The sequence below is a fragment of the Castanea sativa genome, chromosome 7 (assembly GCF_040712315.1).
Source record: "Castanea sativa cultivar Marrone di Chiusa Pesio chromosome 7, ASM4071231v1".
Taxonomy (NCBI): domain Eukaryota; kingdom Viridiplantae; phylum Streptophyta; class Magnoliopsida; order Fagales; family Fagaceae; genus Castanea; species Castanea sativa.
The window spans coordinates 43,462,317-43,479,169 of NC_134019.1; the positions used below are offsets into that span (position 1 = coordinate 43,462,317).

The following is a 16,853-nucleotide window of genomic DNA, read 5'->3' on the forward strand; positions in this document are numbered from 1 at the left end:
TATCTAACCAAAAAAAAAAACAAAAAGAATAAATATATCTATATTTATGTGATTGTGATCTGACGTCTGTGGTACTAGGCCGACAGCTTTACCGAACAAAACAAAGACCAGAGGTCTCAGTCAAAAGAAAACAAAACAATACAAACAATAAAAGGAAGGGAGAAAGAGAGAAGAGAGTTGCTTTTCAGAGCGGCTGCTTTGGAGAGATCCGGTCACTCGTCGACTGGTGGTTGCAGCGGTCGGCAAGGGTGGAGGCTTTGATGAACCATCTTAATTTGTTTATATTGATTGATTTTTCTTAGAGGTTTTCTTAACAATAGTGATAACTATAAGGTGCTGTAAATACCTCCTTCACTGATTCTTCTACATTAAATGGTCTTTAGAATTAAAAGAGCCGTCTTGATGAACGTCCGGTCAGGATTTCAAAACCGTAACATGCCGGTTTTTTTTGTGCTGGAAGGTAGAAATCACATGCATTGTTTCTAGGTAAGCAGAAGAATCACGTGACGTGATACATTTTTGGAGTTGAAAATTTGGTAATTATATATGAGGTCACTAGAACACCACGTACACATCTAAATTCTAAAGAGCAAAGACATTTAAAAAAACAAAATAGTCAGGAGTAACGTGTTAACCGTATATAAGACCCTTTCGGCTTTCCCAAGTTCCATGCATTTGAATTAAGTCAGGCTTAAATATTTGAAGCTCTCAAAGAACAACGTCAAGTTCACAACAGAAAGAGTGAGCTGAGTCAGCTAGAGTAAAAGATATGAATTTCAAGAACAAAGAATGCCTGTTGAACTTTATTGGTTTTCTGTTTCTTGTTGCACAGTGTCTTTCCATGGTCAAAGGAGAGGTCCATTACTATGAATTTGTTGTAAGTACTTACCATATTATATATAAGCAGCGTTTGGATAAGCTGCATTTGCGTTTTGCTGAGCATTTTTTTTTTTTTTTCTACAGCTAAGCACGCTAGGCACGGTTCATTGTTCATGAACTGTGATTCTTGGCTTATGAATAATATCAAGAGAAATGATATGTCCACAACATTTTCACAACATTTTTACAACAAATCCTAAGTGGCAGGATGTTACTGGTTGTTATTGTTGGGGCAAAAAAGTAATCTCAGTGTTAGGTTCAAATTTGAACCAATAACAACTAACCACCTATAATTTGTTGTAAAAATGTTGTAAAAATGTTGTGGACGTAGCACCTCTCTAATATCAAACACGTAATCAGTAACTTTTTAATTATTTTTTTTATTATTTTTAGTTTTCAGTTTTATTTTTTTTATAGTTGTCTTTTTATTTGCACTGACTATAATAGCAAAGTGTTTTCCTGTTTTGGAATGATTCTAAGAAGTTGTTGAATTTACTATATAAGATTTATAAGCTGACATAGCAAGGTGGTCAATACCATACTAGTACCGGCCAGTGCACCGGTACTAGTACTCTTCAATTTTGTACCGGAAAAAATACCGGCCGCGTACCGGTTATACCGGCCAATTTTGGGCAATACTGGCCGGTACCAGGCGGACCTGCCAGTACAGAAAAAACTTTTTTTTTTTGTTGTGATTTTTGAATTTTTGTAAGAGCATAATAGTAACTTATTTACATTAACTTATTAGTATTATTTGTTTTCTTAGTATGCAATGAACAACTAAGTTTTCTATTTTTTATATTGTGTTTTTTTTCTTCCTTTTAATTGATACTAAAGTCTAAAACTATAAATAATTTGTTCTGAATTGAGGTAATGTTTTATGATAAACTTTTATATTTACTATAATATAAGTGAAATATTATATGCTTATAAACATGGTTATAGAGATTTTGGTGTGTGTATAATATATATATATATATATATATATATATATATATATATATATAATAGCGGTAAACCCGAAACGGTACATTGGTATTGACCGGTATCCGAAATATATCGTACCAGTGGCCAAACCGGTATAGCCTCCGGTATAGTATTGACTTCCTTGTGACATAATACTTATACTAATCACATGAAAAAATGTTGATATTTATTTATTATGTTGTTGAAATTCATCAACTATGTTCATTATTACGTCAGTTTGTAACATTTTGTAGTAAAATTTGAAATAATTTTAACATTTTACTTTCCAATATTGTGGGTTTGAATGGATAAGCTTATCACCTGGATTGGAGAATAATAGCCTGATTTTTTTTGTTACATTAATTTGATTATCAATATATTCTTCTTAATTCACAGCTTGCGGAGAAAAACTTCACGAAGTTGTGTAACACAACAAGCAAGTTAGTTGTAAATGACAGTATTCCAGGGCCAGTAATACGGGTACACAAAGGGGACACAGTATATGTCAATGTTCACAACCAAGGTTATTATGGGGTGACCATTCATTGGTAAGCTCAATCACTCTTCACACACACACATATATCAAAACGGTTCTTTAACATGAGTTCTATGAACTCACATTACTAAGGGACAAAAAAAAAAAAAAAAAAAAAAAACCAAACATAACTAATGCAAGCAAAAATATTTTCATTACTCTATCTCTTACATAAGTACTGCTCAACAAGATTCGCATCCTTGGATAATTTTATGGTTCTTATAGGCATGGTGTAAAGCAACCAAGAAATCCATGGTCAGATGGCCCAGAATACATCACGCAATGTCCTATTGAACCAGGATCAAACTTTACATATGAGGTCATATTTTCCACTGAGGAGGGAACGCTTTGGTGGCATGCACATAGTGATTGGACACGAGCCTATGTTTATGGTGCCATTGTTATCTTGCCTACTATTGGAACAACTTATCCATTTCCCAAACCAGATGATGAGGATATAATCATTCTTGGTATGCTTATATTTTTAGATCTCTCAATCCCACTATATTTTAATATAAAAAAAATACTTTCAAGTCTGTTCAATAAAGAGTGAACATCATTTTGCCCTTATGGAAAAGATATGAATGTGATGCTAGTGATGTGAGTTAAAATGGTGTATACAGTTATTAAATTTATATCTAACCTATATGTTTAGTCCAACATGCCCAATAAAAATGGCCTAAGTTCAACATATCATATCAATCTAACATTATCTAAGGCTTAAAAAAAAAATTTAATATAAGAAAGGAAAAATAAAAATAGAAAGTAAAATTTCAAAATTGAAACTTGTAAGATACACGTGATTGCCTTGGAAATAGAAGAGAGTTGATGTGGACAATAACTCTACTTCTTATCCCAGCCACAACTTTTAACTTTCAACCATTTCTTATTTTTTATTGTTTTTTCTTTTGCTTACTTTTTTCTCCTTCATCTCCTTCTCTACTAATTAGTCAGTTTTCTCTTTCTTCCATAAAATGACAATTTGTCCAACCAAGCTTCAGTTCTGCTCATCCCAACTAAAGCAGCGCCTCTAGTTCCACTACCATGCCTCTATTTACCTCTGGTTCATGGTTTTTTTGTTTGTTTTTTATTTTATTTTTGGTTTAAATGAAAAAAATTGCAGAAGGAACCATTTCGGGCCAAAATACATTTTTCGACCGGAATGGCCAAAATGGGCTGAAATGGCTGGTACTTTTCGAAATGGTCTGGTATTTAGAGCGAGATGAAACAGGGGGTGTTTTCTGTACTGGAGTGAGTTCCGGAATGGAAAATACCGGCCCTACCGACCGGTACGAAGTTATTAAATATGATTTTTGTTATTTTTTTAATAAGTTTTCTTATAATTTATTATACTATTTTTGTAACAAAAATCTTAGCTTTACATGTTGTGCATTCATAATGTGATTTAAAGTAGTTTTTGTTCTATTATTTTAATATCTTTTTTTTTTTTGTTCATTAAATTTAGAAGTTCTTTAGGTGTTGTAATTTGACTCCCTCCAATTCAATCCACCATGTAGCTTTGGAAATTGTAACTATTTACAATGAATTGTATTGACTAATATATCAAATTATTAAATTTATCTTGAAGAACATAAAGTACAACACATGAGGAATTAGACTTAAATTTTGTCCATTATTAATTTTTTAAAATTAATACGTGATTGTTCATTAAACAATGTATGTCACGAGACTAATTCTAATATGTTAAAAATTCATGTTCAAATGAGTGAAAAGCAAAATGAAACTTGATTGTCGAGAGCTCTCTTATTGGATGCATGAACCTACTCTAAGCCTTCTCATATGTCCAAAAATCATGCGTCATATCTTTAGGTATTGGTCAATGAATGAATATTATTATGCTAGTGTATTTCTAATTAAGTTTTGTTGAAAATGCAGGTTCATTGTACAGTGGAAATTTTGAAGCCGAATTGGATGACGACCTACTATATGGCAATGACTTGCCACACTCTATTGGTTACACCATAAACGGCGAACCAGGTGATTTTGGTCCATGCTCCAAAGGTATGATAATATATTATATTTTAGATTTTATAGCTCTGAAATACTTTGAATTAAGATCTTCTTGAGTTCTTTAATTTTGATCTTATATATTTTTGTTATAAAAGGTTCAGATTAAATTATGTCATCAATCTACTAGCAAGGATCTTAAAATAATAATGTCACATTTAAAAGAATCAATTAAATTGATATGTCATATTTTGAAATTTTGATTTTATTTTTAAATTTTCAAAAATTGAAAAACTTAAATCCAAGACTCAGTCTTACTATCAATCTCTAACCGGAGGCAAGTTTATGCTTCAATTTGTACTTGTTTCGTAGTCTCAATATCTCTCAATTTCATGTAAATCTATGAGATTGAAGCTAAATTAGCTTTCTTCTTTCATTTTTTTTAGTTTTTAATTGCCTGAAAATACGGATTTGCGTGTGCTAAATAAAATTTTTATAAGAACAATAAGAACTTAACTAGATGCAAGCAGACTCATATGAACTAGGCACAATACAAGTACACACACAGCTACAATTAATTGTGAGTTTCAAGCATATAAAAATGCTCCAAATTGAAATGTTTTTGAGATCTAATAATTGAGCACTAATTGCAACTAGGGATGGCAATTTTTATCCATATTCATGAACTCACCCATTAACCATCTAACTTGGATAAGTCTTAACTCAATCCATTTGAATATTTGGGTTGAATGGGTAAAGACCCATTAGATTATTTAATTATATGGATCTTAATGGATAAACTCATCAATACCCACTAAAACCCATATAAAATTTAAATAAGCAACAAAAAATCTAAATTTCTAAAAAATGACCGAAATACCCTTGAAACCTAAAAAAAGACCAAAATACCTCCTGAAACCTACAAAATGACCAAAATACCCTCAAAATCTAAAAATCAGCAAAATACTCTCCGAAACCTAAAAATTTATCGAAATACCCTTGACCCATTATGGGGTATTTGGGTCATTTTTAGGTTTTGGAGGTATTTTGGTCATTTTTTTTAGGTTTCAAAGATATTTTGGTCATTTTAAAAGTTTCATGAGTATTTTGCTCATTTTACAAATTTTGGGGGTATTTTGGTCATTTTAGTGGTTTTTGAGCATATTTGGTGATTTTAGAGATATCAAGGGTATTTTGGTCATTTTAGAGGTTTCATGGGTATTTTTCTCAGTTTAGAGATTTTGGTGATATTTTGTTCATTTTAGAGATTTTGGGGATAATTTGGATGTCCAAGGGTATATTGGTAATTTTGGAAGTGTAGGGGTATTTGGGTCATTTTGGGTATTTAAGGGTATTTAGGTCATTTTGGAAGTTGTGGGGACACAATTTTCAGACCAAGCCCAAAATGTAAGGGATCTTGGCCCAGTGAACCCAGTACAATAAATTTGTAGAGAGTGGGTCAAAGAGCTAGGCTTTAGTGCGTGGATAGCAATTAGTATGGTTTTGGATGATAAGCCAATATGAATTGTACCCGGTTTGTGCAAGAAAGTTTGTCCTCGGCACAATCCGAGGAGCTCTGTTCTAGCATATATTGGATGACCACGGTTACAGGAGTTGTTGAGGTTGCTACATTGCTTTCTCTTACTCCTTTTTCATCCGTCTGGATCTCTGGGATCTCTGCCCTTATTTATATTACATCTCCCCACTTCATCCTTACCACTACATGTGGACTACATGTGGACGGTTGATGGTTTATCTGATATTTGTCCCATCATCCCCTAAAAGTCTTCCTGGGGTGGGCGTAAAGGCTGCCATAATGCGTTCGAGAGGTCACTTCCTCATTAATGCGGTGATAGCGGCTTTCCACCCAGATATTTTTGAGTCCTTATCCCTCTTGTACGTTCATGATACTCGTTGCTATCATTAGAACTTCTTGGAAGGTCATCCTTGATCATTAGGATTTATACTAGATTTACATTTTTAGCTTTGTCAGGAGATAGTACTCCTCGGATTAGGATACCCATTAGCTTCTCGGCCAAACCCGTATGCTCTCGGCCAAAACCACATGCTCTCGGCCAAATCCCAAAATACATGACCCCACAATAGCCCTCGAAACTCCGGTTTTCTCCTCGCATCGGAGGAGAAAAGTGAGTTTGAATTCTTAAGAGTCGATTACTGCTTTGATCCTTTGATTTTTGTGGGAGTGTCGTTTCGGGCACCCCATATTTATGCGTGAATTGCTCCTTTGAGCTACCAATCTGAGGATTTGGTTATAATCTTGGGCTGTCTTGACAACTTTGAGAAACAAATAGATGTTGTGGAATGATAATTCCCAAAGTATGTGGTCGAGGACGAGACATGATCAAGTTTATAGTTTAAATACCTTGAAGAGAGATGTCATGAAGTGTTAACTTTCTCTCATCATACGGTCGAGAATGAGGAGGCATGATCGAGTTATAGTTTAAACACTTTGAAGAGAGAATGTCATGAAGTGTTAACTTTCTCACATCATGCGAGTCGAGGGGACCGAGGGCATGATCGAGTTATAGTTTAAACACTTTGAAGAGAGAATGTCATGAAGTGTTAACTTTCTCACATCATCGAGTCAGGGGCCAGACGCATGATCGAGTTATAGTTTAAACACTTTGAAGAGAATTTCATGAAGTGTTAACTTTCTCATCATCATGGTCGAGGACCGAGGCATGATCGAGTTATAGTTTAAACACTTTGAAGAGAGAATGTCATGAAGTGTTAACTTTCTCACATCATACGAGTCGAGGGGCCGAGGCATGATCGAGTTATAGTTTAAACACTTTGAAGAGAGAATGTCATGAAGTGTTAACTTTCTCGCATCATACGAGTCAGGGGCCAAGGAGCATGATCGAGTTATAGTTTAAACACTTTGAAGAGAGAATGTCATGAAGTGTTAACTTTCTCACATCATACTGAGTCGAGGACCGAGGGCATGATCGAGTTATAGTTTAAACATTTTGAAGAGAGAATGTCATGAAGTGTTAACTTTCTCCAAAGCGAGGAGGTCAGAGGACAGGCATAGCTAAGGTTACGTTTAACCACTTCAAAAGATGCCGAGTGTGTGTTAATTTCCCCAAAGCGGGAGGTCAGAGGACTGGCATAGCTAAGGTTTTGTTTAACCACTTCAAAAGATGTCGGTGTGTGTTAATTTCCCAAAGCGGGAGGTCGAGGACCGACATAGCTAAGGTTCTGTTTAACCACTTCAAAAGATGTCGGTGTGTGTTAATTTCCCCAAAGCGGGAGGATCCGAGGGACCGGCATAGCTAAGGTTCTGTTTAACCACTTCAAAAGATGTCGGTGTGTGTTAATTTCCCCTGACGGGAGGTCAAAGGGGACCAGACATAGCTAAGGTTCTGTTTAACCACTTCAAAAGATGCCGGTGTGTGTTAATTTCCCAAGCGGGAGGTCAGAGGACACGCATAGCTAAGGTTTTGTTTAACCACTTCAAAAGATGTCGGTGTGTGTTAATTTCCCCAAGCGGGAGGTCAGGGACTAGGCATAGCTAAGGTTACGTTTAACCACTTCAAAAGATGTCGGTGTGTGTTAATTTCCCCAAAGCGGGGAGGTCAGGGACCGTGGCATAGCTAAGGTTACGTTTAACCACTTCAAAAGATGTCGGTGTGTGTTAATTTCCCAAAGCGGGAGGTCAGAGGACCGGCATAGCTAAGGTTACGTTTTAACCACTTCAAAAGATGCCGGTGTGTGTTAATTTCCCCAAGCGGGAGGTCAGGGACACCTGGCGTAGCTAAGGTTTTGTTTAACCACTTCAAAAGATGTCGGTGTGTGTTAATTTCCCCAGCGGGAGGTCAGAGGGACCCGGCATAGCTAAGGTTACGTTTAACCACTTCAAAAGATGCCGGTGTGTGTTAATTTCCCCAAAGCGAGGAGGTCAGGGGACCGGCATAGCTAAGGTTCTGTTTAACCACTTCAAAAGATGCCGGTGTGTGTTAATTTCCCCAAAGCGGGAGGTCAGAGGGACCCGCGCATAGCTAAGGTTCGTTTAACCACTTCAAAAGATGCCGAGTGTGTGTTAATTTCCCCAAAGCAAGAGGTCAGGGACTGGCATAGCTAAGGTTTTGTTTAACCACTTCAAAAGATGTCGGTGTGTGTTAATTTCCCCGAAGCGGGAGGTCAGGGACCCGGCATAGCTAAGGTTACGTTTAACCACTTCAAAAAGATGTCGGTGTGTGTTAATTTCCCCAAAGCGGGAGGTCAGGGACCGGCATGTGCTAAGGTTACGTTTAACCACTTCCAAAAGATGTCGGTGTGTGTTAATTTCCCCAAAGCGGGAGGTCGAGGACCGGCATAGCTAAGGTTCTGTTTAACCACTTCAAAAGATGCCGGTGTGTGTTAATTTCCCAAGCGGGAGGTCAGGGACACAGCATAGCTAAGGTTTTGTTTAACCACTTCAAAAGATGCCGGTGTGTGTTAATTTCCACTAAAGCGGGAGAGTCAGGGACCACGGGCTTAGCTAAGGTTCGTTTAACCACTTCAAAAGATGTCGGTGTGTGTTAATTTCCCCGAGCGGGAGGTCAGGGACCGGCATAGCTAAGGTTCTGTTTAACCACTTCAAAAGATGCCGAGTGTGTGTTAATTTCCCAAGCGGGAGGTCAGGGACTGGCATAGCTAAGGTTTTGTTTAACCACTTCAAAAGATGTCGGTGTGTGTTAATTTCCCCAAAGCGGGAGGTCAGGGACCCGGCGCTAGCTAAGGTTACGTTTAACCACTTCCAAAAGATGCCGGTGTGTGTTAATTTCCCCAAAGCGGGAGGTCAGGGACCGTAGCTAAGGTTGTTTAACCACTTCAAAAGATGCCGGTGTGTGTTAATTTCCCCAAAGCGGGAGGTCAGGGACCGGCATAGCTAAGGTTCTGTTTAACCACTTCAAAAGATGTCGGTGTGTGTTAATTTCCCCAAAGCGGGAGGTCAGAGGACCCGGCATAGCTAAGGTTACTGTTTAACCACTTCAAAAGATGCCGGTGTGTGTTAATTTCCCCAAGCGGGAGGTCAGAGACCGGCATAAGGTTACATTTTAACCACTTCAATAGATTTAGAAGATATCAATATATATACCTTCAAGGACTAGCCCCGTCGCAAAGCCCCGTTGAATTGCTCATATGTTGCGCCACTTCCTCTAATGGAGGTTCGGCGAACTCGGCCACCAAATTCGCGAGGACACGGCCCACGACGAGTACGAGGCATGTACTTGATGTCAAAAGCCCCGGAAGGCATTGCCCCGTTTAGCCATCCTCCCCGTATAATCCACACTTTGTCGTATAGACCTGAGCGGAAGCTAAGTTAGGACAACAATCGTGTGTGCCCTACGTAGTGACTTGCTCACATAGTAAACTGGCCACCATAATGGCTTTCCCCAATGACTTTTGCTGATAGGGGCCTGAGCCCACCATATTTAACCGTTGCACTCACTATTACACAAGCTCTTCCCACAGACGGCGCCAATTGTGGGGACACAATTTTCAGACCAAGCCCAAAATGTAAGGGATCTTGGCCCAGTGAACCCAGTACAATAAATTTGTAGAGAGTGGGTCAAAGAGCTAGGCTTTAGTGCGTGGATAGCAATTAGTATGGTTTTGGATGATAAGCCAATATGAATTGTACCCGGTTTGTGCAAGAAAGTTTGTCCTCGGCACAATCCGAGGAGCTCTGTTCTAGCATATATTGGATGACCACGGTTACAGGAGTTGTTGAGGTTGCTACATTGCTTTCTCTTCTCCTTTTTTCCCGTACCGTCTCTCTGGGATCTCTACCCTTATTTATATACATCTCCCCCTTCATCCTTACCCTACATGTGGACTACATGTGGACAGTTGATGGTTTATGCTGATATTTGTCCCATCATCCCCCTCTAAAAGTCTGCAGGGTGGGTACAGCCAAGGGCTTGCCATAATACTGTTCAGAGGTCACTTCCTCATTAATGCGGTGATAGCAGCTTTCCCTTAGATATTTTTGAGTCCTTATCCCTCTTGTACGTTCATGATACTCGTTGCTATCATTAGAACTTCTTGGAAGGTCATCCTTGATCATTAGGATTTATACTAGATTTACATTTTTAGCTTTGTCCGAGGAGATAGTAATCCTCGGATTAGGACCACCCATGCTTCTCGGCCAAACCCATATGCTCTCGGCCAAAACCACATGCTCTCGGCCAAATCCCAAAATACATGACCCCACAGAAGTTATGAGGGTATTCAAGTAGTTTTAGAGGTATTTGGGTCATATTAGATTAAATGGGTGGGTATTAGGTAATTAATTTATGTATAAACAGGTCATAAATTGGTAAATGGTACATTACACACCCAACCCATTTATAACCCAACCTGCCCATTTGCCACCCCTAATTGCAACACATTATGTCAATGTGGTATCCATTTCATTGAGTAAAATGCAAGCACATAATAAGTATATAATATTATTTATTATTTTTTGAGAAGAATAAGTAGATAATTTCATTGGAACAAATTTGAAATTGAGAGAGAGAGAGAGAGAGGTGGGTTTGATGATTAAGATCTAAGTGATTGGGTTGGGCCGGACTCGATCTTGATCCAAGTTCTCTATCGTTGTTGCTGTCGAGATCTTGTTTGAGACAGGCTTGTGCATCAATGTCAACATGACGGTGAGAGTAGAAGTGGAGAAGGACGAGAGGTACAATAGTGAAATTGGTTCTTCGATCTGGGTCTTTTCAAGTTTTTGAAAACTAAAATAAATTCAAAAAATTCAAAATCTAACATGTTAATTTTTTTTAATTGCTAATATTGCATCATTATTTTAAGGTTTTTGTTAATGGATTAATGACACGGTATAATTAGCATAGTTAGTAAAATACGGTATGAGTTTAATATGACAAGCATTAGGATGAGTATAGTTCGACATCTTTCAAAAAGTACATTTCCAAAATTCAACATAAAAATATGAAAACAGAGAAAAAATGGTACGTGTATGTTACAGGTATGTTACGTTTGTTTTTTTAAAAATAGTAACAAAAATACGTAAACATTTACCATATCTTTTTTTAGATAAATACAATCATTTTTGTATCATAACCTTTTTAGCTCCTGTCAAGTGTGATTTGATCTTTAGAACATTCAAATTAAATTTAAATTTTTTGAGAACAATGCAAGAGAAATTACAAAATTTATTATATAGGTCATATAAATTGATGCATCACTAATTTTAAAAAGTAATTTAAACACTCATTATTATTTTTATAAAACAACACCAATGACATTTATTGTCTCATCAATTATTAAGTTTTTGTAGTATGAGTAGTGCTATGTTCATAACATTTTTCACAAAAATTCTATAGCAAATCCTCAATGACAAGCTATTAGTGGTGAGTGAGAAAGTGATGTTAATGGTGGGCCTAAATTATAACAAGCAACAATTTACTACTTAGATTTTGTTGTAAATATATTGTATATGTAGCATTCCTAAGTAATATGTGTTGCACTAGTTTTAGAGTATTTAAGATAATAATAATAATAATAAATCCTAAACACGGATATTTTGGCATTAGGAACAATGAGATTGACTTGGAATATGTGTTTTGTCAGGTTTATATTTTAAATATATTAAAAATGACTTTTAAGGTCTGTTTGGGAACAACTTATTTAGCTGAACTAAAAACTTTTTTCTGAAAATATTGTACATAAAATTAAAAGTTAGTTGAAATAATACACTAGAATCCATGAATAGTACCAAAAAGAATATTACCAAAAGGTGTAATAGGACCCATAAATAGTAGCAAAAATAAGCTGCCCAATATTAACTTATCCCAAACGCAACCTTAGGCTCATTTAGTGCTGAACATGTATTCATTTTTTTTTAGATTTTTTAATAATTTATATTCCTTGCCTGATGCAATGACCAACAAGTTTCAAAAAAAGCTGATTTTTTAACATTTAACAAACCCTGAATGTAACGAGCTGATTTTTACACTATTCTTATTTAATGCTTATTGTACATTTAAACCTAAAGTAAAGCGTTTAGCTATGTTTACAAACAGTACGTACTTTTGAAAAATAGTATGTAAGATGCAAGTAACTTTAATTTTAATAGATGTACGCCAATTGTTCGTGTACTTTATGCATATTTACGAATTGCGATAATCAAAAGCGTTTATTATAAAATAAAAGGTCAAGATTAAAATAACCCTATGTGATAGAATTCCCTAGAATCGTAGTCCAAAATATCTATCCTATCGGATCATTTTGTTACAAAAAAGTCTAAATCTATGACAAAAATTTTACAAACTAAACTAATGTGGTAATAAATAAGATGAGAAATGCAAAAAATGAGATGGAAAATGTTAAAGGTACTACAAGTTTTGCTTAAGGGCTTTATGTAGCAGAATATATATGGCAATGAATGTGATTGGTGGGTTTCAAATAGCTCATAAATATTCATTTCAATCAACTCTTTATAATTTGTGGCTCATCAGTTTGTAAGCTCAATTTAGTAAACTTGTAGTACTTGCAACATTACTCTTAATGAGATTTGTTTTACTTCAATAAGATAAAGAAGAAAATTTTACTATATAACATATACAAATTGATGTGGCAATGGATGTAATTGGTGAATGTCAAAAACATAATAAATGAATATCAAAAGCACCTTTTTTGTTCTTTTTCTAATTGGTGACACATTAACTTCTACTGTAGTAAAAATTATAGTATCAATAGAATCACTTGTAAGATAGTTATGACTTATGAGTATTAGAATTATTTGTTGTGATTGGTGACACGTTAGTTTGGAAGACCTATATGGTAAAATCTATAGTATTCCTATCATCACTCTTTGTAGTATCCCGAGCATCTCTCTACTACATAATCTTTACAAGCTGACATTTTACTAATCATAAAAAAGTGGTTACATATTCATTTATTAGGTTTTTTAAGTCCATGATCATATTCATTGTCATGTCAGTTTATAAAATTTATTTAATAAATTTTATATATATTTAACGTTATTCATAAATATCACACATTGGAATTAATTGAGTCATATCTTAATGTCGTAGAAACAACATACCGTCGGGTGGTTGATCACGGCAAGACCTATCTTCTTCGTCTAGTCAACTCAGTTGTAGCAGCAAATATGTTCTTTGCAATAGCTGAACACAACTTCACAATTGTTGGAATAGATGCAAGTTATATCAAACCCATAACTACTAGTTACATACTGATAAGCGCAGGACAAACCATGGATATTCTACTCACAGCAAATCAAACTCTTGACCATTATTATATAGCTGCTCGACAATTCTGGAGCCAAGAGGCGGATCTTAATAATTTTGACCAATTCAATGTCACTGCGATCATCGAATACAGAGGAAACTACACTATTCCATTATCTCCTTCCTTTCCAAGTAAACTTCCCAGTTACAAAGACTTAGCAGCTGCCATGAAATACTCAACCCTTTTCAGGAGCTTAGCAAGCAAAGACCATCCCATAAATGTCCCCTTAAACATAACTACCAAAATGTATATTACAGTTTCCATGGCTAAAATAAAATGTAAAAATACTACATGTATGGCAACCGGTGAAGAAATTATAATAGCTACAAGCGTGAATAACATAAGTTGGACTAATCCAGTTCCTACTGATATACTGCTTGCTTATTACAGGTTTTTTTTCCCTCTTTCCCTCTTTTATTTTATATATATATTTTAATATAGATTGCATTGTTTTTATAAAGAACAAAGTATGTAGCTTCAATTCTTTTCCATTTCTTCCTTTATGATTGCAAGTGCAGTTTTTGGTAGTTTATTTTCATATTATTTATCAACAGATTAGTTTTTAGTAACTTTATGTTAAATGTATGAAAAAAAAAATAAAAAATTGGTTTATTTTTAAAAGGCTAGAAGTTAGATTATGAAGAAAAAAAAAATAGTAAAACCTTGCGCACACTGCATGTCCTATGATGCCATAGTAGTGATAATTAAAAACTAAGAATAAAAGACTATGACTTTTACTCAAATGACCATGTAGAGTTTGATAATTACTTGGTCCTCTTCCATGTAATCAATATATGTTTTAGTTATCTTTTTAGAGTTGTGATATTATGGTTGAGAGATTTTTTTTTTTTTTTAATTGTGCATTTTATTAAAGGACTTTTGCCAAACATTGCATAGATTACTGACTAGGTATGAATATTTTATCAAAATGCAACATGATTATCCTTCTACCATATATGACAATAAATTTTGATATTTGATTATATTAAAATATTTCATGCAGGAATATTAGTGGGGTTTACACTACAGATTTCCCAGACCAACCCCCTTATTATTATAACTTCACATCTTCTGAACTTCCAGATTCTCTGGAATTAGCAGACGTTGGGACCAGGGTTAAGGTGTTGAATTATAATGAAGCCGTTGAGATTGTTTTTCAAGGTACCAATATGTTGGGCAATGGGTATCATCCAATGCATTTGCACGGGCATAGCTTTTACGTGGTTGGAAGTGGTTATGGAAATTATAACAATGAAACCGAACCAAAAAATTTTAATTTGGTTGATCCAGTTGCAGTTAATACCTTCGGTGTGCCTAAGAATGGATGGGTTGCCATCAGATTTGTAGCAAACAATCCAGGCAAGTTATTTTATCACTATCTTCTATGCTTAGTTTATATTATTATAAAAAGTGCATGCATTAGAGACAGAATATTCGTTGGCTCAAGATCTTGTAACCACAAATAAATATGGATAATTTTTTAAAAAATAAGTTTAAGGGGGAAGATGAGATCAAACTTGTAGAAAAAAAAGGTTGCTACTAACTTAAGGGGAGGGGGGAGGGAAATTGAATCGCAAATGCATGCATTTAAAAATTGATCTAATTATCTAATTTTGGTTGGTCTAAGAATTGTGGATGTTAACATCAATAATATTTGGCAGGTGTGTGGTTTTGGCATTGTCATGTAGATAGACATATGACTTGGGGTATGGCTGCTGTTTTTATCGTAAAGAATGGAGGCACTATTGAGACAAGTATCCGCAAACCTCCTCCTCACATGCCTCCATGTAATGTTCCCTTAAAATCGCGGGTACAAAACAATGATGGATCATATGGAAAAGAAAATCAAACAATTTTTATCTAAATGGATTGATTTACTTTTTATTTTTATTTTGATGAATGTATGGATTGATTTACTTATGTAAGTTTATCGAACATTGTATTGCCTTAATTATTTGTACTTCCTAGTCAAGAGAAATTATTCACTAATCTTAGAGCAATTCTCTTTCATTTCACATAATAGTGAATCTTTAGTAATTAAGTTTATAGTGTGATACATCGTTCATGTGCTCGTGCTCTGCATGATTGGGTATATACATACACATACTTGGAGCTTGATGCCATGAGTTGGTAGTTTCTCCACATGTACATGCCTTTGCTCCCATGGTCACATGTTTCATCTGCTTTCCCTTGCTTGCCTCACATGACACATGTTAGGTTTTGAGTTTGTAATTAATTTTGGCAAACCATGACAAAAACTAAGTCTTGTTGGTTTAGAATGGTCTACATTGAAGTCCATGACAAAAAACTCATGCTCAGGATGAAAAAAATGAGTTACAATATGTTTCATTCAATTGGTACTCAATCGATAAAAAGTCATTCGATTGGTACTTGATCGATCAAAAGTCACATATCAGCAAAAAATCAGCAAACGTAAAAAGCCCATAACTTGACCGTTTGAAACTCAAATCGCAAACCCTTTTTTCCAATATTTAAAAAACATTATAAGCTAACCCTAGAGAGGTTTTTTAGAGTTTTTGAGAGAGATTAGAGTGCATCTTGTGCCTCTTTTGTATATCTAGGGTTTTGTACTCAAAAGCCCTCTAAAGTCTTCTACCAATGTTATTCCTTGAAGAATCTCAAGATCCAGCGTTGTAGAAGTTGCTACATACAAGATCAATGTCTGAAGAGATCCATAACCTTTAAGTGGAGTCTCAAAGTCACAAGCGTGGGTGCTTTTATTGCAAAGGCATAATAGAGAAGGAATTCATAGATTCGGAGCTTGCACGTGATCATGTCAGTAAGTTCTACATATGGTAGCAATAGGATGTTAGTGGTCTAAATCTTATTGTAAACTTTGATTAGTGGATTTGTTTTTTGCCTTGAGGATAACTAGGTTAAATCCTCTCTAGGTTTTTTACCGGTTTGGTTTTCCTGAGTGATCATATCATTGAGTTTTTTATTTTCCGCTACTTTACATAATATGACTTTATTATTTTAACCTAGATCTTAATAATAAACTTAAGTAATCACTTGGTTAATTAATTAGGTTAAACCATTTAGCTTACAGGGGTCTAAAACTTTATAATACATAAACTCACACCCATATCATACCTATGCTTTAGATACAAGTGCTCATCTTTTGAGTCATTAAGATAGCTTATTTTCCATCTAGTTGAGCAACGATATGAAGGCTAGTTATGAGTGGGCAAACTTAAAG

At 35.4% G+C, this 16,853-nt stretch overlaps 1 protein-coding gene across 1 annotated transcript; it reads left to right on the plus strand.

Moving 5' to 3' along the window:
• Positions 1-632: 632 nt before the first annotated feature.
• LOC142643324 (laccase-15-like) lies at positions 633-15,622 on the plus strand. The gene is made up of 7 exons (XM_075817894.1): positions 633-877; positions 2,242-2,393; positions 2,606-2,850; positions 4,277-4,402; positions 13,417-14,023; positions 14,637-14,992; positions 15,295-15,622. The coding sequence occupies exons 1-7, from the start codon at positions 770-772 to the stop codon at positions 15,495-15,497; spliced, it is 1,797 nt and encodes a 598-aa protein (XP_075674009.1). The 5' UTR covers positions 633-769; the 3' UTR covers positions 15,498-15,622.
• The last annotated feature ends 1,231 nt before the right edge of the window (positions 15,623-16,853 follow it).